The sequence below is a fragment of the Anabrus simplex genome, chromosome 7 (assembly GCF_040414725.1).
Source record: "Anabrus simplex isolate iqAnaSimp1 chromosome 7, ASM4041472v1, whole genome shotgun sequence".
In the NCBI taxonomy this organism is placed as follows: Eukaryota; Metazoa; Arthropoda; class Insecta; order Orthoptera; family Tettigoniidae; genus Anabrus; species Anabrus simplex.
In genome coordinates this window covers 167,101,971-167,123,534 of record NC_090271.1, presented here as the reverse complement: position 1 = coordinate 167,123,534, position 21,564 = coordinate 167,101,971, and the positions used below count along the sequence as shown (strand labels likewise).

The window sequence follows — 21,564 nt, the reverse complement described above, 5'->3', positions numbered from 1 at the left end:
AGAAAATCAATTAACCCCTTAACTGGGTTTGACACCTAAAGGCGTTAGTAGCTATCAAACATGTATTGGGTTTGTCGCTTTTGGGCGTTCTTGTAATTCTTATAATGGGTTAGCCGTCTACAGGCGTGTGACTATTCTTAATTACTTCTGCCATCTACTAGCATATTTTAAAACTAACTTCCTTTATGCTAGATATGATTATTGCTGCTTTATTCATTTATATTCTGTGATCATGGAGTTCTCTTATGAAACTCTCATCATCCCACTGCTAGATAACCCATTACCAAAGGAGAAGGGATTCAACATCTGTAAGAAGATGCATGGGCGCTCTAACATTGATAGCAATTAATGGGCAGATAGCATTACATTTAGACCAAATTCTCCTCATTGGTGCCATGAAGCATGTCTACAAGCAAATTATCAATTTCTTTTCAGAAACGTATAATCTCAAATCAGTTACTGTGACTGAACTGATGATAACAGCCAGAGGGAGGGACCATCCCTAAATTTTTACTGACGTCTAAAAGCAGTTTGGTCTTATTAAAGGCTTTATTTATTTATTATTATTACAAGTTGCTTTACGCCGCACCGACAAAGATAGGTCTTATGGCGACGATGGGACAGGAAGGGGCTAGGAGTGGGAAGGAAGTGGCCATGGCCTTAATTAAGGTACAGCCCCAGCATTTGCCTGTTGTGAAAATGGGAAACCATGGAAAATCATCTTCAGGGCTGCCGACAGTGGGGTTCGAACCCATTATCTCCCGAATACTGGATACTGGCCGCATTTAAGCGACTGCAGCTATCGAGCTCGGTATTAAATGCTTCATAAATATACCTGTCATAACAGTGCTTAAAGGTTCCATTTATACATTTAGGAACCCTGTTTATGGGCCTTAACATATGTCACTGTAGGTCAATTTTACCAAGATCTGTTTAAGATTTCTGAATACCAATATGTAATTTTACAGAGTAGTTAATTAATAGGACATATTTTAAGGCACCTAGGACTTGTTCAGTTGTTTATTATTATTATTTTTCTTTTTACTATTTGCTTTACATAACACGACACAGACAGGTCTTACGGCGATGATGGGATAGGAAAGGGTTAGGAGTGGGAAGAAAGCAGCCACGGCTTTAATTAAGGTACAGCCCCAGCATTTGCCTGGTGTGAAAATGGGAAACCATGGAAAACCATCTTCAGGGCTGCTAACAGTGGGGTTTGAACACACTATTTCCTCCTGGATGCAAGCTCACAGCTGTGTGACACTAACCACACAACCAGCTCGCCCGGTTAGTTGGTTTTTTGAGGGAAGTATAAGCAGTAAGAATGATAGGGTAGACCAAGGTATGAATATGACAAGCAGATTAGAACAGATGTAGGATGCAGTATTTACATAGATATAAAAAGGTTAGCACAAGATAGGGTGGCATGAAGAACTGCATCAAATCCATCGAGAGAGGGAGAGAGAGAGAGAGAGAGAGAGAGAGAGAGAGAGAGAGAGAGAGAGGGAGGGGTAGGTCATCCCCCCTCCCAGGTTTTCTGTTAGGATTTTCCTTTCCCTAGATTGACTGCTTTCACTATAGCTAATGAGTTCTGTCTTCTCCATCCCGAGGGTGTTTGTAGCAACTCCTAACATGGAGTACAGAGCCTCATGTGTTTCAACATAATTTCCTACACTGAAGGATCATCTGCTGTTGACTCCCTTAGGGTGTCAGGTTATTTCCTGCTAGCCAGCTCTTGGCGCTGAGTCGCTGCCTGTACAGTCCATTCTATTACCCTAGTAGGAGGATAGTTTGGCCAGATGTCTATAATGACTTAGGTTGCAAAACATGGACCCTGAAGAAACATGACAGGTAAAAGATTGGGTTGTCTTTGGGGTTGGCAATGTCTGTTAAGAGTACCATGGACAGTCAGAATTAGTAATAAGGAAATCTAGGACCATGTCAAACCAAAAATCTTCTTGGAAGGGAGTATAGTGAGACAAAAATTATCCTTATTTGGCCATGCAATCAGAAGTTCCTCCTTGGAAATGAATATCATGCTTGGAATGAGGATGGCAAAAGAGGAGCTGGAAGGCCAAAATTATGTTGGTTAGATACTGGCATAATGATCACTGAACAAAAAGAATCTCTTCGGAAGAGAGCTGAATGGAGACACATGATCCAGAGAAGGGGGGAGAGAGAGAGAGAGAGAGAGAGGGATGAGGGGGTTCTTTTTGCCATAATGGCAACCTGAAATTACAGTGGGAAGATATTTTATAAAATTCTTCACTTGGAGCAACACATTACTTAAAAATAAAATATTGAGACCATTTCTTGACAAAATAATTAAGGAAAGTACTGGACTGTTGTTAAAACACATATTATTAAAGTTTTAAAGTCTTTTGAATAGATTTAGAATGTCTGTTATTGGGTGTTATGAAGTGTAAGTTTTGTTCCTCCTCTTCTTCTTCTTCATTTGCCTTTTCTATTCAGGATGTTGGCGGTCATCATGGTTACTGTTTTGTCAAGTGGAATTTTTAAGTGTTGAGCAAAGTTCAAATTGTACAATTCTCTCAGATACACCAACCAAGAAATTCTTCTACCAGATTCTCTTCTCCCTTTTAGTTTTCCTTGTATTATGACTTGTAAGATCTGATATTTTTGCTCAGTAAGTTTTGTACATTAAATTTTAAAAATAAAAATATAAATCTATCATCTAGATCTTAGGTTTACTGTCTGTCTGTTAAGGAGAGCCTGTCAAGCAGCCAGGGCGCTGTCCATATCTCTATGGCCTGTTCCCTGATCCAAATGGATGTTACACATTCATAGACTGCTATGATGGTGTCGCAGCAGTCAAGGACTGTCCTCCAACTCTGGTGTTTGATAGCTATCAGAAGATATGCCGATTTCCAACAGACCAAGAGAAGATCACGTGCCATCCAGCTGTCAGTAATGCAGTTACAGGTATGTTGTAGGTTGCCGTAAGAACATTGGAAGTAGACCACGGTATGAATATATGACAAGATTACAGCAGATGCAGGATGTAGTAGTTACATAGAAATGAAAATATTAGCACAGGATAGGGTGGAATGGAGAGCTGCATCAAATCAGTCTCTGGACTGATGACTCAAACAACAACAACAACAACAACAACAACAACAACAATAATTACAACAACAAATAGTTTGGTATTCTTTCATCCGTACAATATTTTGACACAATATTTTGACAGAATATGGTATCAGGGTAGGTAGTTAGGCCAGTGCTGTTGTGACCTTTCTCTTTGAGTAATTTCATTCCTTGCACTTTGAGGAGTTTTTAGGCATATAAAAATGAAATTTCAATATGTTTGGGGTGTGATCTTAGCAGTGTATTGTTTGACCTTGTTATTCATGTACTTGATGACTCTGGTATTAGGTTACAATCAGTGACATACAAGAAACCACCAATGATAACCCCAAACAACAAATTCCTCTGGGCACAATTTTCTCATATATGTTTTTCAGGTTTACATATTTACATAAAATAAGTTACATTAAATGATAAGTAAAAATAGTAAGTAACAATTTAACTCAGTATATACTGTAGCTGCCCTGGGCATTGACAGAGTACTAAGTATAAAATCCTGCTTCACAAATATGTCACGGGTGGAGATGTTATGGATGAAGAACTTCGGAGAATCAAACCCAGGCATCAAAGTCCCGTCCTCCCTACTTTCATTCAGAGCAACAGCTATGCTTGAGAGCAAATGGGTCATGGTTCTGTCAGGTAAAATAAAATGGGCATGTAACATAAATATCTTGAAAGTAGGGCACCATAGTAAGAGGAATACATTAATCTAAGAAATGATAAGAATGGATTTTTACCAAATTCAAAACACAATTTTGTTCACTGAGAGATCATTGGTAAAAAATTCTATGCACACATGAGATGTCAAACAATTGCCCGCATGGCAAATTTTAAAATCTACTACACTTAACTTATCGCATGGGTAACATGAGTTACAGTACACTTGTAATTTAAATACCCTTGATAAGTCCACTGTCACACATAAAGCGGATGACGAGATCAGCAGTAGTCGCGTCATCGGCTAGTATGCGTTCGAGTGTTTCCTGCAGGCCGAGGCTCCGTCTTAGGCCAGAGAGATCGGCGCACTCTGTGAGGATGTGGGCCACGGTGAATTCGGCACCACAAGAACACACTGGGGGGTCTTCCCTCTTTAGGAGATAAGAGTGCGTGGATCGTAAATGACCTATCCTCAGCCTGCACAGTACTATGGCCTCTCTCCGTGAAGGTCGGAAAGAGGACCGCCACACAGTAGTTGTCTTCTTAATTGCTCTCAGCTTGTTGGGAGTTCGGATATCTAGCCACTCCGATTCCCAGAACGCCAAGATGGTTCGACGTAGCTGAGAACAAATATCCTTAGCAGGTACATTGACAGGTCTTGGAGGTAAAAGTGCAGCTTCCTTTGCTGCTTCATCCGCAAGTTCGTTTCCCGCAATCCCAACGTGGCTTGGAAGCCACGCGAAAGTAATTCTGGTGCTAGCATCGCTTAACCTGGCTAGAAGGTCCTGTATCTGCTGCACCAGTGGGTGTTGCGAGAAACAGGTTTCAATAGACTGCAGAGAGCTTAACGAATCGGTACACAACAGAAAGTGGCTTCTTTCGTCACGCAGTGAAAACTGCAGAGCCTCTAAGATGGCATAAAGCTCTGCAGTATACACGCTACATACTTTAGAAAGCGAGATCTTCGTACTCATATCATCAATGACAAAAGAGCAACCAACATTATCTCCGATTTTAGAACCATCCGTGAAGATAAGTCTCGCAGCCGGATATTGGTGAACAAAGTCCTGGAAATACCTCCGATAAACGGAGGAATCCATGTTCACCTTGGGTCCACGGAGCAGATCTAGATGTATATCCGGTCACGGAACCAACCACGGAGGTACCTCGCTAAGAGTTCGTTCAAGACAACCACCGATATCAATATTCAAATCATGACACAAGTTATCAATCCGAAACCCAACCGGCCGTGTGGCATTCGGCCGGTCTTGGCACCGCTGGTGGTATTGGGTGCGATAGATGCATTGATAGCTTGGATGTAGCGGCATTTCACGAATTTTGGCAGCGTACGTTAGGAGTAACTGCTGCCTCCTTATCCGTAAAGGTGGAACTCCCGCTTCAGCGAGCAGGCTGGGAATGGGGCTAGTACGGAAAGCACCCGTTGCCAGCCTTACTCCACTATGGTGAATACTGTCTAAAAGGCTCTGCGTAGATTTTGATGTTGAGCCATAAGCCGCACTTCCATAGTCAATTCGGGAGAGGACCGTCGCCGTGTAAAATCGTAGCAGTACCGCACGGTCAGCCACCCACGAAGTGCCGCTGAGAAACTTAAGCATGTTAAGTCTCTTCATACAGGCAACCTTTAACTGACGGATGTGGGGCTGCCACGTAAGTCTCTTATCAAAATGGAGACCCAGGAATTTGCAAGTGTCAACCACTGGTAAGACACTGTTTCACAAGCGGAGCTCTGGTTCCGGATGCACAGGCCGACGTCGACAGAAGTGTACAACTGAGGTTTTCGCTGCTGAAAATCGAGAACCATGTTGCAGGGCCCATCTGTCGACTCGGTTAATAGCTTGCTGTAGCTGTCTCTCTGCAAATGCCACCCTTCCGGAGCTGTAATGTAGAGCTAAGTCGTCTACATACAGCGATGGAACGACTGCGGGCCCAGCAGCGGCAATTATGCCGTTGATGGCGATTGCGAACAGCGTGACACTCAGTACCGATCCCTGAGGTACTCCATTTTCCTGAACGTAACATTGAGAAAATGCATTCCCTACTCGGACTCGTAAGAGGCGGAGGGACATGAAGTTCCCAATAAACGTTGGCAAATTTCCCCGAAATCCCCACTGGTGTAGAGTGGAGAGAATCCCATATCGCCAGGTAGTATCGTAAGCTTTTTCCAGGTCAAAAAACACGGCGACTAGGTGTTCCTTCCAGAGAAAGGCCTCCTGAATGGCGCTCTCCAGTCTGACCAGATGATCAGTGGCAGACCGATGAGAGCAAAAACCACACTGGTAGTTAGACAAGAGGCCCTCCCTTTCCATGGCCCACACAAGACGCCGGTTAACCATCCTTTCAAATAGCTTACATAGGCCAAATGTAAGGCATATTGGCCTATAACTATCCAGAAGTTTTGGATCTTTACCTGGCTTGGGAATTGGTATTACAATTCCCTCACGCCATTGAGATGGAAACACTCCCTCACTCCATATTCTGTTGAATAGGGTGAGGATATCCTTGAGACATCTGTCACTCAAATGCTTAAGCATTTGAAGCATTTGATTATGGATTTTGTCCGGTCCAGGAGCCGTATTTCTGCATAGCGCAAGTGCACTTCGCAACTCCCACTCCATGAAGGGCACGTTGTAGGGATGCGAAGCACTAGAGGCAAAAGAGAGATGGTGGGCCTCTGCTTCGCGCTTAATTGGAAGAAATGCAGGGTCGTATCTCCTAGAGCTGGACGTATCTGCGAAATGTGACGCGATGTGGTCTGCAATGACTGAAGGAATCGTAACTATATCTCCATTAATGGAGATTCCGGGTACTGAGGGCACATTCTGTACTCCGACAATACGGCGGAGTTTTGTCCACACTTGTGATGACGGAGTATGTGCCGTGATGGATGACACATACTTTTCCCACGTAGCTTTCTTACTTTCTCGAATCAAAAAACGGGCCTTCGCACGCAGACGCTTAAATGCGATATGATTGGCCATCGTAGGATTCCGACGATAATGCTTAAAAGCCCGTTGGCGATCACGTATGGCTGCTGCAATTTCGTCCGTCCACCATGGGACCTGTTTCCGGCGACGAATACCGGACAAGGAAGGAATTGTTTCCTCTGCAGCAGCCAAAATTCCAGTAGTAATGGAAGAGACGGTGTCGTCAACAGACTCCAGCATATCATCAGCCATCACTGCGCGTTTTGTAAATTCTGGCCAATTTGCCCGCCGAAGTAACCAGCGCTTGGGTACTTCGGACTGTCTTTGATTCAAGAGAGACAGAATTATCGGGAAGTGGTCACTATCACAGAGGTCGTCGTGAACTTGCCACTGTAGCAGGGGAACTAGCGCACGGCTACACAAAGTGACATCCACATGTGAGAATGTGCCATGCGCGCTACTGAAATGTGTCGGTTCCCCTGTATTGAGCACACAAAGATCAAATAGGTTGATCATTCGCTCGAGCTTCCTCCCCCTAGAACAGGAAGACGGAGAACCCCATAGTGTGTTACGGGCGTTCACATCCCCCAGCATGAGAAAAGGAGGAGGCAACTGAGCGATCAAATCTTGTAGTGCGTGCTTATCAAGGTTATAATCCGGTGGAAAGTACACGTTGCAAACCGTTGTCATTACTGGCAACAGAGTGCGAACTGCAACTGCATCTAGCTGAGTACGGAGCGGTACTTCTTCGCTGAAGATGTCGGAGCGAACTAGGGTACAAACGCCCCCAGTTGCCGCGCCATCCACAGCTACTCTGTCTTTGGAATAAAGACGATATCCTCTCATAGTCGTGTCGTGTCCAGGTCTCAAACGAGATTCCTGTAGACAGACTATGGAGGCCGCATAGACGGATCTCAGTTGACGTAACTCAGCTAGGCGGCAGTGGTAACTACTGCAGTTCCACTGCAATAGTGCCATTGTGTGGATTGGTAGTGTTGCGAAATTAGGACAATTGCTTGCCCTTCTTTTTGTCAACTACCTGCCATTTTCTACCGTTGTTGTCGGTATTGTCGTCACCATCCACGACAATGAGTGGTTCAGTCTCCATTGTCTCCGAAGAAGAAGGAGGCGCGGTGACTGGACCCTCCGCGGACGGTGATCTCATTGGTCTGGAACAGTGGGCCTTCTTCCTGGGAGAACTAGGTTCTCCAGAAAGTGATCGAACAAGAGGGCATCGGGGCCTCTCGCTCTTGCCCACCATTTCTCTCGTTTTGGGAGGAGAGCCGGCATGTGGCTTGCCGGATTTCTTCGGTGATCCTGTGGACCCCGACTGAGTTGGAGAAGGCTTCTTCTCCAATTTTTTGAGGGAGCTCTGTGGCTTCACCTTCTCCTCCTTTATGATCTGGGCATTGGAAGGAGGGCTGGACTTTCCAGCCCTGTTTGGGGAAGTCTTTCCCCCCGCCCTGTTGGGGGAGGACTTCCCAGCCGAACGTTCCTGGGAAGGGCGACAGTAACGCTCTTTTCGGTGCTTCATATGCTGAATCTCCAGTTTCTTTAGTTACTGAATTTTGTTGCTGGCTTTGACTTTTCAATGCATTTTCAGTACCGGTGTTCTGTACAAAACTCTGTGGAGTGATCCGTACGTTTGCGACCTTTTCCGCGAATGAGATGGAGAACTCCGGAGCAGCCATGGACTTGAACTTCCTCCGGGCGTCTGGATAAGATAGCTTATCCAGCGTTTTTATCTCCTGGATCTTCTTCTCCCGCTTGAATGTGGGGCACTCCTTGGAGATTGGAGCATGCGTACCCGGGCAGTTGACGCACACAGGTGGTGGTGTGCATTCAACCCCAGCATGCTCGCACTTCCCACACATTTTGCAGGTCGTCGAACCTGTACATCGCAATGAGGTGTGGCCAAACGTTTGACAGTTATAACACCTCATTGGTGCCGGAATGTACGGACGAACAGTCAGACGATACATAGCTACTTTTATTCGTTCAGGTATGGTCTCAGCGTCGAAGGTAAGGATGAAAGCGCCCGTATCGAGTAGCTTATCACCCACACGCCTCTTCAACCTCTTCACGTCGGTTACACCCCGACGTGCTAGGTACCGGATCATTGTATCATCGGAAGACTTAACCAAATCCCTGTGGAATATAACTCCCTTGCAGGAGTTAAGGGTTTGGTGCTTCTCGATTTTCACCTCTACCTTACCGAATAACTTGGCTTTAAGTAGCCGTCTGGACTGTTCAGCCGTAGATGTCTTGATAAGTACGGATCCATCTCGGAGCTTGCGCATCTCGTCGACTTCACCAGCAACAATTTCTTCGATGGAATTGCTTATCATAAAAGGACATTCGTCAAGGAAACTTTTACCATCGACCCTGGAAGCAACCAGGAATCAAGGAAGACGTTCGTCACTCATGTAGTCTACAGGAACTGGAGTATACCGCTTACGTTTTTTACCAATATTTGACGCTGTTTTTGGAAGGGTGCCACCCTTTGTAAAAGAAGGAAGAGAAAGAGGTTCCGTCTTTTGTCCCACGAGTACTCACGGAAATATGAGGTCGACCTCCGGCAGAGCCAAGGAGATTTACCGGAGGCAAGGCTATATACTCCAGAGGGCGCCCGGTATCTGGAGGGGGTCGCTCGGAACTACTCTCCTACTCTCCCAGTAGCCATGCATCACCTCGCCACGACCCGAAACTTGTGATTGGGGGAGGATAAAACCTCCATACTAACGTATTTTTTAATTTTTTTTTGCTTTTTTTATTATTTTGTTTTTATTTTTATTTTTAAATGTCTAACCTAATCTACCCGAGGCAGAGAGGGTGGCCAGACAGGAAGAGGAATGAAATTAAAGATGGTGAGAATAGAAGGATAGAAATAGTGATGAAGAATAAAGAGCACAGACACCTCTCAAGCAACTCGGGGGACACCTTGTTAGTCTGGCCCTACACCGAGGCCTATCCAGCATGGGTAACCCTGAGCTGGCACAGCCCTCGGGATCAACAAGCACACAAGCCCCCACACCGACTTCAAGGTCATGGTATCCCTAGAGGGGGGATGTCTATAACCATGCAAGATTTTAATTTGTGAAGCACCTGGACAGTTAATAATCACAACTTAAGAAGATCCTACCAGCTGATTTAAAATGGAAATACATAGTCAGCTAAATTACTATTATTATTTTTTTTGCTATTGGCTTTACGTCGCACCGACATAGACAGGTCTTACGGTGACGATGGGATGGGAAAGAGCTAGGAGTGGGAAGGGAGCGGCCGTGGCCTTAATTAAGGTACAGCCCCAGCATTTGCCTGGTATGAAAATGGGAAACCACAGAAATCCATCTTCAGGGCTGCCGACAGTGGGATTCAAACCCACTATCTCCCAGATGCAAGCTCACAGCTGCGCGCCCCTAACCGCACGGCCAACTTGCCCGGTGCCAAATTATTTAAATCCACCCATCTACAGGGGCTTCACTAAACACACATAACAACTTATAGGACAGTAAACACTAATTCATGCATATTCCTGGGGATAGCTTTGGTGATTAACCACTAATCACCCAGAAGACAAGAAAAATAAAGCTAATAAAACAACTGTACCCCTTTGAGAATAGCATATCTTGCTATCTACACACTACACATGAAATCAAAATGCATGCTGCTGAATTTATCTACAAAGTTAGATTATCATATTAATGCAACCTTTGACAGATTTTCATGCTAAGACATCATTGGAATGTACTTATCATTTTGGTGCATAACCTGCTGTCATCTGGTGATACCCATATGGATTTAGTTATCCATGACCACCATCTCGCTGGTAGAAAGACCTGGGCTCATCTGGCTCCGCGTTGACTCCATGATGTACTGGAAACTGCCACCTCTAAGCCTCACACTGTCCTTCCACTCAGGAATACCGCTGGCCCATAGGCGCTATCTTGCAGCTGTAGGTACTGGGTTCAAGGGGCTCTCACATACATGTGAAACAGAGGTAAGTCAAGTTATTTGAGGTACTGTTTATCTGACTTCAAGATAAATGCAGCAATGGTAGTAACCACTCATAGGCTCAAGATGGTCTACCACAAGTTGCGATTAATGTCCCTGAAGATCGCCACTCATGCGCCGTTCGTTACAGATAGCAATACTTGAGAATTTTCCTATCCTCAAGCTGAATGTCGCTCTTGACTTATTCATTCCTGGCTAATATGACTACATTTATTTGGTAGTGTTTATAGTATCTGATAATTTCACACGGGCTAACTATAGCACACTGATCTTTAGCTCTCCATACTCACTGTCTTACTACACAGTGATGATTACAGATAGCTGTGTCAGAAGGCATGGTTAATTTACAAGGTTTCAACTTAAGAACTGTATATTACCATCACTTCCCTGCCTAATGAAAATCATTTATTTAGGTTGTATAGAATATCACAATAATATCTTGTATTCACTCTATCAACAAGAATAGTACCGATCACATGACCTTGATGTAAATATCACATACACTGTGACGTGAACCACACAAAAACTGATATAGAATAAGCCTCAATGTGCAGGGTGAAACGCCTTATATAGTCGACTAGCGGACTTCGCTATGGAGAGGGAACGCCCCTCCCACTTCAACATATTCGCTCCGCTAATAGTCATCTTCCATAGTCGAACAGATGCTCAATTTGTAGTTCTTTACATCCTCTATCTACTGAACTATATTCATTCAGATCAGATCGCACGTTTCATGGTAATTACGAATGCGTCCTTTGGATTTTAAGGGTGCTGGGTGTGGATAACGGGGACTCCCTGCTCTCTGTTAAGAAAACCCCCAAAGGCCATCTGGTCTTCGTTACTGCGATGCTGTCTCAAGTGGCGTCATTAAGAATGCGTCGAGAAGTAAATAATATTTTTACATCACTAAATACTGCAAATTATGAGTTCATTGATCCCTTTCATGTAGTTTTCCTAGGCTTGTGACGAATTATCATTATTATTATTATTAGTGAGCCCGCAAAATTTGTGGGTTGGTATCTAGGAAATAGGCAGAGAAGTGATGGTAATATACAGTTCTTACGGTGAAACCCTGTAAATTAACCATGCCTCCTGACACAGGCAGCATTTTAAGTCTAGCACCATATCGCTAGCTCTCTTGCACTATAGAGAGGGTAATACCAAGGTCACGCGGTACTTGAGCTTCTCACTCTCGTTACGCGTAATTAGGACTCCTGCCTCTGAACTCGCGTAGTGTCGTTTGTATCCCGGACAGGGCAAAAATGCTATTTGCAACCAAATATCCCATAAACTGATACGGAAAATGGCACACATATCTTACTAGGCTTCCCGACATGTCTAATAATGTGGTAATGAAGAGAAAATATCCAATGGCTTAAAAATATATTTACTTTATAGGGGATTTGTTGGCTTAAGCTTTACAATAAAATTCTCTTATTCACACCTTATATCTGTGATCATATTCCAAAATGCCCCATAGTCACATTCAGGCACTCATTAAACCGCAAAAATATTCTCACTCACTATGAACCACATCAATACCCACCGCTTTCCGGCTCTTTTCCCTAAGAACACATTCATTGTAAGGCCTACCCAGCACCACTTTCACCAGTAGCATCACCAACAAGTCTTACCCCATATAAGGTCATCATGACTGCACTTCAGTGCAGACTCTGTCTGGCTTTCTACACTGGCTTAACTTCCAACACTCTAGCCAAACAAACATGCAGCCACAACAGTAACTGAAAAACCCGTAACACCCCATTAACACCCGCTACCATCAAACCATATTTGACTATTATTCCACATTTAAAGCCCTTAAGGACATTAACCCCTCACTTCCTACACTCTGAGGTTTAGGGAAGCACCTGACCTTTCAGATAACCACACTTTTTTCCCATTCTCTTGTCTTGCCTATTTCCCTTTGCTTCACAACAGCATCTGCCAGTCAACAATGACCACGACCATTCTTATTGTATCCTCCACTGACGAAGGCTGTAGCTGAAAGTTTTGGACCTACGTCATTCTTTTGGGTGTACTCTATGCACGTGTTCTTACACACTAATTCGCTACTCTCCATCTCTTTCCTATATGTATATAGAATAAAATATTTGAGTTATTGATGAGAAACTTAAGCTAGCTGTTTCTTAGTGGTGGTGGTGGTGATTGTTGTTTTACGAAGAAGCACAGCTGGGCAACCATCCTCTGTTAATACTAATCAGAGAGAAGAAATGGAAGGGTACAAAACTTCAAAAAATGAAGGTATCGGCCAAAGAAAGACGAGGGCAATGAAAATGAAAGATTACCTAAGCCTCGCGGCCTAATAACTTAGGAAAAGAACAAGAGTTGACCAAGTGAGGTCGGATAGGATAGATGGAAGTGAGGAACCTGGCACAAGTAAGTGGAAACAATGCAAGGACTCAGCTAAGGGCCCCATGGTTACCAAACCACGCTCCCAAGTTAAGATTCCCTGGGGCCCTTTTCAGTTGTTAAGAAGCAGACAGGGGATACTGTGGATGTTATTCTACTGCCTCCACGCACAGAGGGATGTTGTTTCTTACACAAAAACTTGATTCATGATAACATTTTAGACAAACACATTTCCTGTTCAACTAATATAAGTCTCTCATATTTCTTTGTCTCCATTGTTTTCCTCTACACTGTCTACCTGGTGGCTGTGATCGTTAAGGCATAAAGTCTATATGATCTGACACCATGGTTAGCTGTTTGAGTTCCGTTGGTAGAAAAAAATGTTCACCATCAGAATGTTAGTCGGTAGGGTATGAGGGATGGTGCTATACAATTTCTAATCACTAGATTGTGTGCCAAAAGCCTGGATGTGTTCATACGGACTGAGGGCATATGATGCTGTTGATGGAGATTTGACTTTACATAGACACCTGGTAGCACTTTGCAAATTAAAAAAAGTCTTATAGTGTCCCCCTTTCCAATACAAAAATCCATCTATATAAGATGGGATAATGTCTATGTTTTTATTTGCATATACATGTAATATTTTAGCTTCTACTACAGATGGCCTTTAGATAGGCTGAAACATCATCATCCCATCTGATATAGATGGATTTTTGTACTGAAAAGGAAAACAGTATAAGACTTTTTATTTTGTAAAGTGAAATGAAATGGCGTATGGCTTTTAGTACCGGGAGATCCCAGGATGGGTTCGGCTCTCCAGGTGCAGGTCATTTGATTTGACTCCGATAGGCGTCCTGCACGTCGTGATAAGGATGAAATGATGATGAAGACAACACATACACCCAGCCCCCGTGCCAGGGAAATTAACCAATGATGGTTAAAATTACCAGTCCGAACCCGGGAGCCCTGTGACCAAAGGCCAGCACGCCAACCATTTAGCCATGGACCTGGACATTTGTAAAGTGATAATAAATAAATAAATAAATAAATAAATAAATAAATAAATAAATAAATAAATAAATAAATAAATAAATAAATGAATGAATGAATTAATCTTCTATACTGCTTTGATTACTCTTATGCTTGACATTGGTTTGTTTTGATTTGTGTTACTGTCTAATTCTATCATTGAATCATAATAACATTTTATTCCATGTCATCAGAAATGCATCCAGTCTGATCTTAGGTCAAAAAGAAAGCAAAATATCACAATAATGAATAGAGCACAAGCCAAATTAATGATCCCAAAATGTGCCAGAATACGGATGAAATGGCTTATGCAGGATCGAGTTACCTACATTCTTGTCAACTTGTACACTGCCTGACAAAAACTGAAGCACCCAGAAGGGGAGACGAAATGAAATGAAACTTCGCATCTTGAGAGGGTATTTGATGTTATTTCAGTGATTTCAACGTCTACGAAAAACTTGGCAGTACAAACCCACTTATCATTATGATGTTGCAGCCCCTCTTGTCTGGATTCATGCATTGATTCAGTTGGGAAGGGTGTCAATAAGCCATTGTATCCTTTCCTGAGGCAAGATGGCCCACAACTGTGTAACTGGACCTTGAAATCCTGGATACCTGGCAATGCAATAGAATTGACGTCTGAGCTGGTCCGACGCATGTTCTATCGGTGACAGATCTGGGAATCTTGCTGGCCACGGGAGTACCTCAATATCAGGCAGACAGTGGATAGAGACAAGTGCCATGTGTGGACGAACATTGTCCTGTTAAAAATGGCACCACAATACTGTCGCATGACATGTACCACTGAAGATGCAGGATGTCCACGACATACTATTGTGCTGTCAGAGTTCTCTCAATCACTACCAGACGTGACTTGAAGTCATACCCGATGGCTCGCCACACCATGATGCCAGGAGTAACACTGCTGTGCCTCTCCAAAACATTGGAAGAATGGGACCTCTCCCCAGGTCGCTGCCATACTCCGGGGTAGTGCAGAACCGTGATTCATCACTGAACACAATGCGATGCCAATCATCAGCAGTCCATGCTTCCTGGTCATTGTACCACTCCAAACGCAGCCATTTGTGTTGTGGTATTAACGGCAGCCTATGCATGGGACGGTTAATTCCCTAGTCATGCTGCTGCTAGTCTCAGACCAATGGTGCGAGATGACACAGAATATTGCATGGAGACCATTACTTGTTCTCGGATGGCAGGTGAAGATGTGAAGAGGTTACAATGTGCTTGATGCACAATACGGTGATCCTCCCTTGTGGTGGTCAGATGTAGTCGACCGGAACCTTGACGACAAGTATGCCTGCCCTCACATTCCCATGCAGTTCAACATCGGGCCACTGTGACATATGACATATGAATGCCCCACAAAACTGGATATTGTACAATTCGACCAGCCGGCCCATAGCAATCCACAACGAGGCCCCTTTCAAACCCTGTCAGGAGCTGATAATGCTGTCTCACACAAGTACGTGGCATCTCCGTGTTCTTCACAGTGATCACTCAACATATGACGCTGTTCATGCCTCTTATATACCCTAACAGGCCTGGTAACAATGCTAAACATGAACAACACTAATGCACTCTGGTAGCTGTTCTACCTGTCACAGATAACTGCAACTCGATAATCATTTACCTACTAGCCGAAGGTGTATAAATGTACGAAGTTATGTCATCTGATTATTTCTTCTGGGTGCTTCAATTTTTTTTGTCAGACATTGTACATTACTGTGCTGAAGGAACTCACTACAAAGGATAATGTGCAGTGAAAATAGTAGACTGAAAACCACTGCAGCACATTGTTTGTAACATTGTGTCAATTCTCATTAGTATAAGTTTGCTTGGCTTGTTAAGCAGAGTCCTGGTTGGGGAAGGGAGAGAGATCAAATTCAAAGCCAACTCAAAGAAGTTTATGTATTGCATGTGATTTTATATGGTCATACAATGAACACATAATAGTATAAACATAATTACAGCATTGGGAGAGGAAGAAATAGAAAAGGAGACAAGGATAAACATGATACTAAGATAAACATAACATAAAAATGACAGAGACAATATCCACATTTTTATGCAGCACTGTCTTCAAAACGATAGGCTCTCTAAACCTCTGACAAGAAGAAACATATATAGAAGAATTGGGATTGATGAGGAGAGAGCCTGTCTATCAAATAGGTAAGCTCTCTGAACCTCTGGAGATTGTCCTTGTCCTTCTGTGTCTCTTTTCCTATTGCTCCTTTTTCCAGTGCTGACCTATCCTTGTGTTTATCTAATTGTGTGTTCGTATACTTCATGTTTCTACTTTTCTATTTATGACTAAATTCATCACCCGTTTGCACCTTTCCATTATTTAAGAAATAAACGTACCATCTGCACACCAATAGAGTGACAGCCTTTTCAAGACAATGTTGTTACTTTGTTACAGGCTTCAGATGTCCTATTGATGATCCATTCAAGTATGGTGACCACTCAAGACACCCATATCCTGGAAACTGCACTCAGTTCATCATGTGCCTGCGGGATGGTTCAATAAAGATTGGTAGTTGTGGTCCTACAACATCTTATAGCCCGGTGACAGAGAACTGTGAAAATGCTTCGTCTGTGCAAGGATGTGGCCTCTTGCAATAAAACACAATTTTTTAACAGTGACTATTAGCAAAATTGATCCAAAATTAATTTCTACTTGCTGATATCAATACAAATAAAACATAAATAAAAACAACTTCACTACTACCTTATAAAACCTCATTCATGTAAAATTGTTGTTACCAATATGTATACATATTTTTTACAATTTACTTTTTGTCTCGCCATTGATAGGTCTTATGACAATGATGGGATGGAAAAGGGCTAGGAGTGGGAAAGAATCGACTCTGGCCTTGATTAAGGTACAGGTGTGAAAATGGGAAACATCATTACGTGATGGGAGTCAACATTATTTAAATAAAACTTCTTATAGAACTTACAAGAAAGTATATTTCTGTAAGTCTCAGTATATTTTTGGCTCATATTATATACTCTTCTTGATCTTCAATATTGACTAGCACTGATAAGAAAACTGGAGATTCACCTGAAATGATCTTTGTACAATTGAACAAATATTTGAACCCAGCGTAGAATCTATTTCTAATTATCCATACTAAGGAACAGCCTTGACATTAAAAAATCTGAAGTTAAAAATATCTTCCCAAAGTAACTTTTACGGTTTTCTTCGAAGTTTTTCTACATACTTGTCAAGACCTTTCCTTCTTATTTAATACTAGCTGATGTACCCATGTTTCGCTACGGGATCCTCAGAAAGACTGTCTTTGTGGTTTTTATAATTGAAGTCAACATAGGTCATTACAATAAACGTCAATAGGAATGTAGCGATTAAAAGCAGTGTTATCATATAAAATACTCGATCAGATGAAAAACAGCACATTTTCTCACCTTTAACGATCATTACTACGGTGCCTATATAACAGTCCAAATTCCCAATGCTGGAATGACCAGGCCGCAGACGGCCGTGAACACTCTTCTGCCATTGTTTATGTAAGTGAGCACACTGCTTATTCAAATCAGTGCCACAGAGTAGGGATTGAATAGCTCGAATGCTATGATGAACCAGTGTGTTACGTACCAGCAGTATCAGAAAATTTATGAACCACAGGAATGGCATGCTAAAGAAGAAAGGTCTCTAACTTCCCAGCTACTTCCCACCAATATTCAGGTAGGCTGTTATACTCTGTACGACCGGGCGAGTTGGCATTGCGGTTGGGGGTGCGCGAATGTGAGCTTGCATCTGGGTAATAGTGGATGTGAACCCCACTGTCGACAGTCCTGAAGATGGGTTTCCGTAGTTTCCCATTTTCACACCAGGCAAATGCAGGGGCTAAACCTTAATCAAGGCCACGGCCGCTTCCTTCTTACTCCTAGCCCATTCCTAACCCATCGTCACCATAAGACCTATCTGTGTCGGTGCGACGTAAAGCAAATTAACACGTTCCGTGCGGTTCGGGTCACCATGTGCCCCGAAATATGTTACTCTTATCCGTCGGTGCGAACTTCCCAGAATTGCGAAGTAAGTAACTACGTCCTAGTTACGAATTTCCGTTAACTAATGGCAACATAGTGTTCCAATTGAAGCAAAGGATCGAGGCATACTGCTAGTTTTGATCGGCCCACCGGTGACCCGAAAGAAGTTTTTTTCATCTTCCATTCATATCGCTTCGGGTCACCCTGAGTCCCGATTGTTGTCTGACCTAAATTTTTACGCGGGAATCGCTTGGCGCGGTTACGGTGAATGAAGAATAGAGTGTTGCTGCCCGCAGATAGTAGATTGTTGTTTAAGGAGTACCACCCTTCTGATATCTGCTTTCTACATTGCTCTTAGGAAAGCCAATAGAGGTTATTGGAATAGTTATTGACATATTTACTATCTTCCGTATATAATATTTACAAGCAATTTCAAGTCCTTTTTTAGGTATGGAGCTTTCACATTCTGACACTCCGGTGGCACGGAAAAGAAAGAGGGTTAGGACAGCACTGGGGTGGGCCTATATTACGTTCCGTGCGGTTCGGGTCACCATGTGCCCCGAAACATGTTACTCTTATCCGTCGGTGCGAATTTCCCATAATTGCGAAGTAAGTAACTACGTCCTAGTTACGAATTTCTGTTAACTAATGGCAACATAGTGTTCCAATTGAAGTGAAGGATCGAGGCATACTGCTAGTTTTGATCGGCCCACCGGTGACCCACGGTATCCCCTGCATGTTGTAAGAGGCGACTAAAAGGGGCGACCAAGGGATGATTGTCTTGGAACCATGAAACTACTTGTGATTCGTAACACCACGCAGGGTGCATCATGGGTTGCTTTTACTTGCCCGTAGTACCACTATATTAGGTACCAAGTAGGTTTGTGATTAGTAGCACACAGGAGCACCGTGCGGTCGGCTTTTGCAGTACCTTTGATTAGTACCACCATATGAGCAGGACCATGGGATGATAGCTATCATGGTTCTACCTTGCCTATGATTAGTACCCACTATATGAGGAACACCACGGGATAGGGGAAGGTCCCTGTGGTTAGTACTCTTATGTGATGAACACCATAGGTTTGCGTTGCCTGTAAATGGCGCCGCAAAGTGAGAAAAACATAGGTCTGTATTATATGTCGAATTTCATAACCTTTGAGTTGTACCATAATGTGTGCAATACCGCGAGTCTCTGCTACTTTTGATTAGTACCGCAACAGGACAAATACCATGGCTCTACTTTCCTAGCGATCAGTACCGTTATGAGGGGCCGATAACTTGGATTTTGGACCCCCTTTAGACTGCAAGCATCATCGATTCAGTGTTATGCTGTAGCAGCAGTCCCTTGGTCAGTAATCCTATTCTTTTACGTCAGTTTGTGTGAATGTAAAGCATTGTGGGTCGCATCCACTGATTGTTTTAAATTCATTCATTCATTCTCATGCTTTGAATTCTGGTCAGTGGAGAATTTTAGACTTTTAATTTGTCATTCCATTTCGTCTCATTTGGTACCATTAGGGGCCAATGACCTCGATGTTCATCATCATCATCATCATCATCTAAAGGCTTCGCCTTGTCGCTGCAACCATTGATCTCTTCTCTCTGCGATCCTTTTCATCTCTCCATAACCTTGGCATCCCATCATCTCAACTACCTCTTCAATGATCTTCTTCCGTGGTTTCCCTCTGCCTTTCTTTCCCATCACCTTGCCTTCGAACAAGTTCTTTATGTTAGGCCCCTTTAAACAACAACAATCATCATCATCATCCTTGTTCCCCAACTTTACATACCGATTTTCATACAGTTCTGTTCACCCATTTTCTCGTGACTCGGTGCTGATATGGACTTCTGTCTGTCTGTTAGGTCATCAGCCCAGAGGCTGGTTGGATCCTCAAATAGCACCACCAAAGGTTATGCGGTTATAAGGAAACCGCAAAAACCAATGGCAGCACCAAAATGAGGCGTACTAGGCAAGACGAGGAGTGAGGTAGTTTGCCATTGCTTTCCTCACTGGGTGAGAAAGTGCTATTACAGCACGACTGACCCTATGAGCAACACCTTTCATAACACTCAGATGCACTAGTCGTGCTCTGAATGTCATTACTCAGCACCGCCCATACCCCACCAGCTTCCATATTGCCACAGCCATGGATGAGACTGGGACTTCGGTGAAAGCTACACTTTACTCTGGCCTGTGCCAAGAGATGGATACAAAAATACTGTATCCATCAAGAAATGGTGGCAGCAGGCAAGATATGGACTTAAGCAACAAAAATCCAAATTCATGAATATCTCTGTTATCATAGCCGGTATGGTAAAAATGTATAAGACATAAATGTTCGGAAATTCATTACTATATAACTTTAGTTATGTAGTATTTATCGACAGGACCGCTAATAACATAAACATGTAAGAATAAAATTTTAGGCCTTTCCCTAAACTACCATTTCACTCAGTGTGAATAAAATTATTTATAGCCTAGATTGTAGTGGCCCACTAATAACATAAATATTTGGGAATTAAATTTTAGGCCTTCCCCTAAACTGGCATTTCACTCAGCGTGAATAAAATTATTTATGGCCTAGATTATAGCGACTTATTCCCCGACTTTGCATTAAGTTAGGACCACTAATAACATAAATATTTGAAAATTAAATTTTAGGCCTTCCCCTAAGCTACCATTTCTATCAGCGTGAATAAAATTATTTATGGCCTAGATTGTAGCGACTTATTCCCCGAATTTGCTTACCGATTTTCATTAAATTCTCTTTAGCCGTTTTCTAGTGATGCATGTACATACATACATACAGACAGAAATTACGGAAAATTTAAAAGTGCATTTCCTTGTTACTGTGGACATGACCAATATAGAAATACCATCCTTTTTAAATTCTGAGCAATGTACAGACAAAACTCTTATTTTATATATATAGATACATACTTTCATGTTTGGAACAGAATATATTTTTTCTTCAATCAATCAATCAATCAATCAATCAATCAATCAATCAATCAATCAATCAATCAATCAATCAATCAATCAATCAATCAATCAATCAATCAATCACCATTGATCTGCATTTAAGTTTGCCATCCAGGTGGCAGATTCCCTATCAGTTGTTTACCTAGCGCAGTGATAAATTCCAATATAGTTGGGTATGTGTGCGATCTGGTTAATGCAGCAAGGGAGAAGTTTAAGGGAGTAGAGATGGTTATCAGTGGAATACCATGTCAGAGGGATGCTGACTGGAAGGTGATCAGGGATTTAAATGAAACTGTGGAGTGAGCATGTGGGGAACTGGGAGTGAGATTTGTAGACCCTAATGGGTGGATAGATAGAGATCTGTACTTCATTATTCTTGTACTTTCTTCATGTACAAGGCTTGTTAAAACCAAAAAACAA

General features: G+C 42.8%; 1 protein-coding gene across 1 annotated transcript in view; it reads left to right on the top strand.

The window, feature by feature from the left end:
• Nucleotides 1–16,772, top strand: part of LOC136877759 (uncharacterized) — a 45,396-nt gene extending 28,624 nt beyond the window's left edge. The window contains exons 3-4 of the mRNA XM_067151965.2: nucleotides 2,731–2,946; nucleotides 16,570–16,772. Of these exons, the coding sequence (XP_067008066.2) occupies nucleotides 2,731–2,946; nucleotides 16,570–16,772 (419 nt within the window). The remainder of the gene's footprint in view (nucleotides 1–2,730; nucleotides 2,947–16,569) is intronic.
• Nucleotides 16,773–21,564: the final 4,792 nt, after the last annotated feature.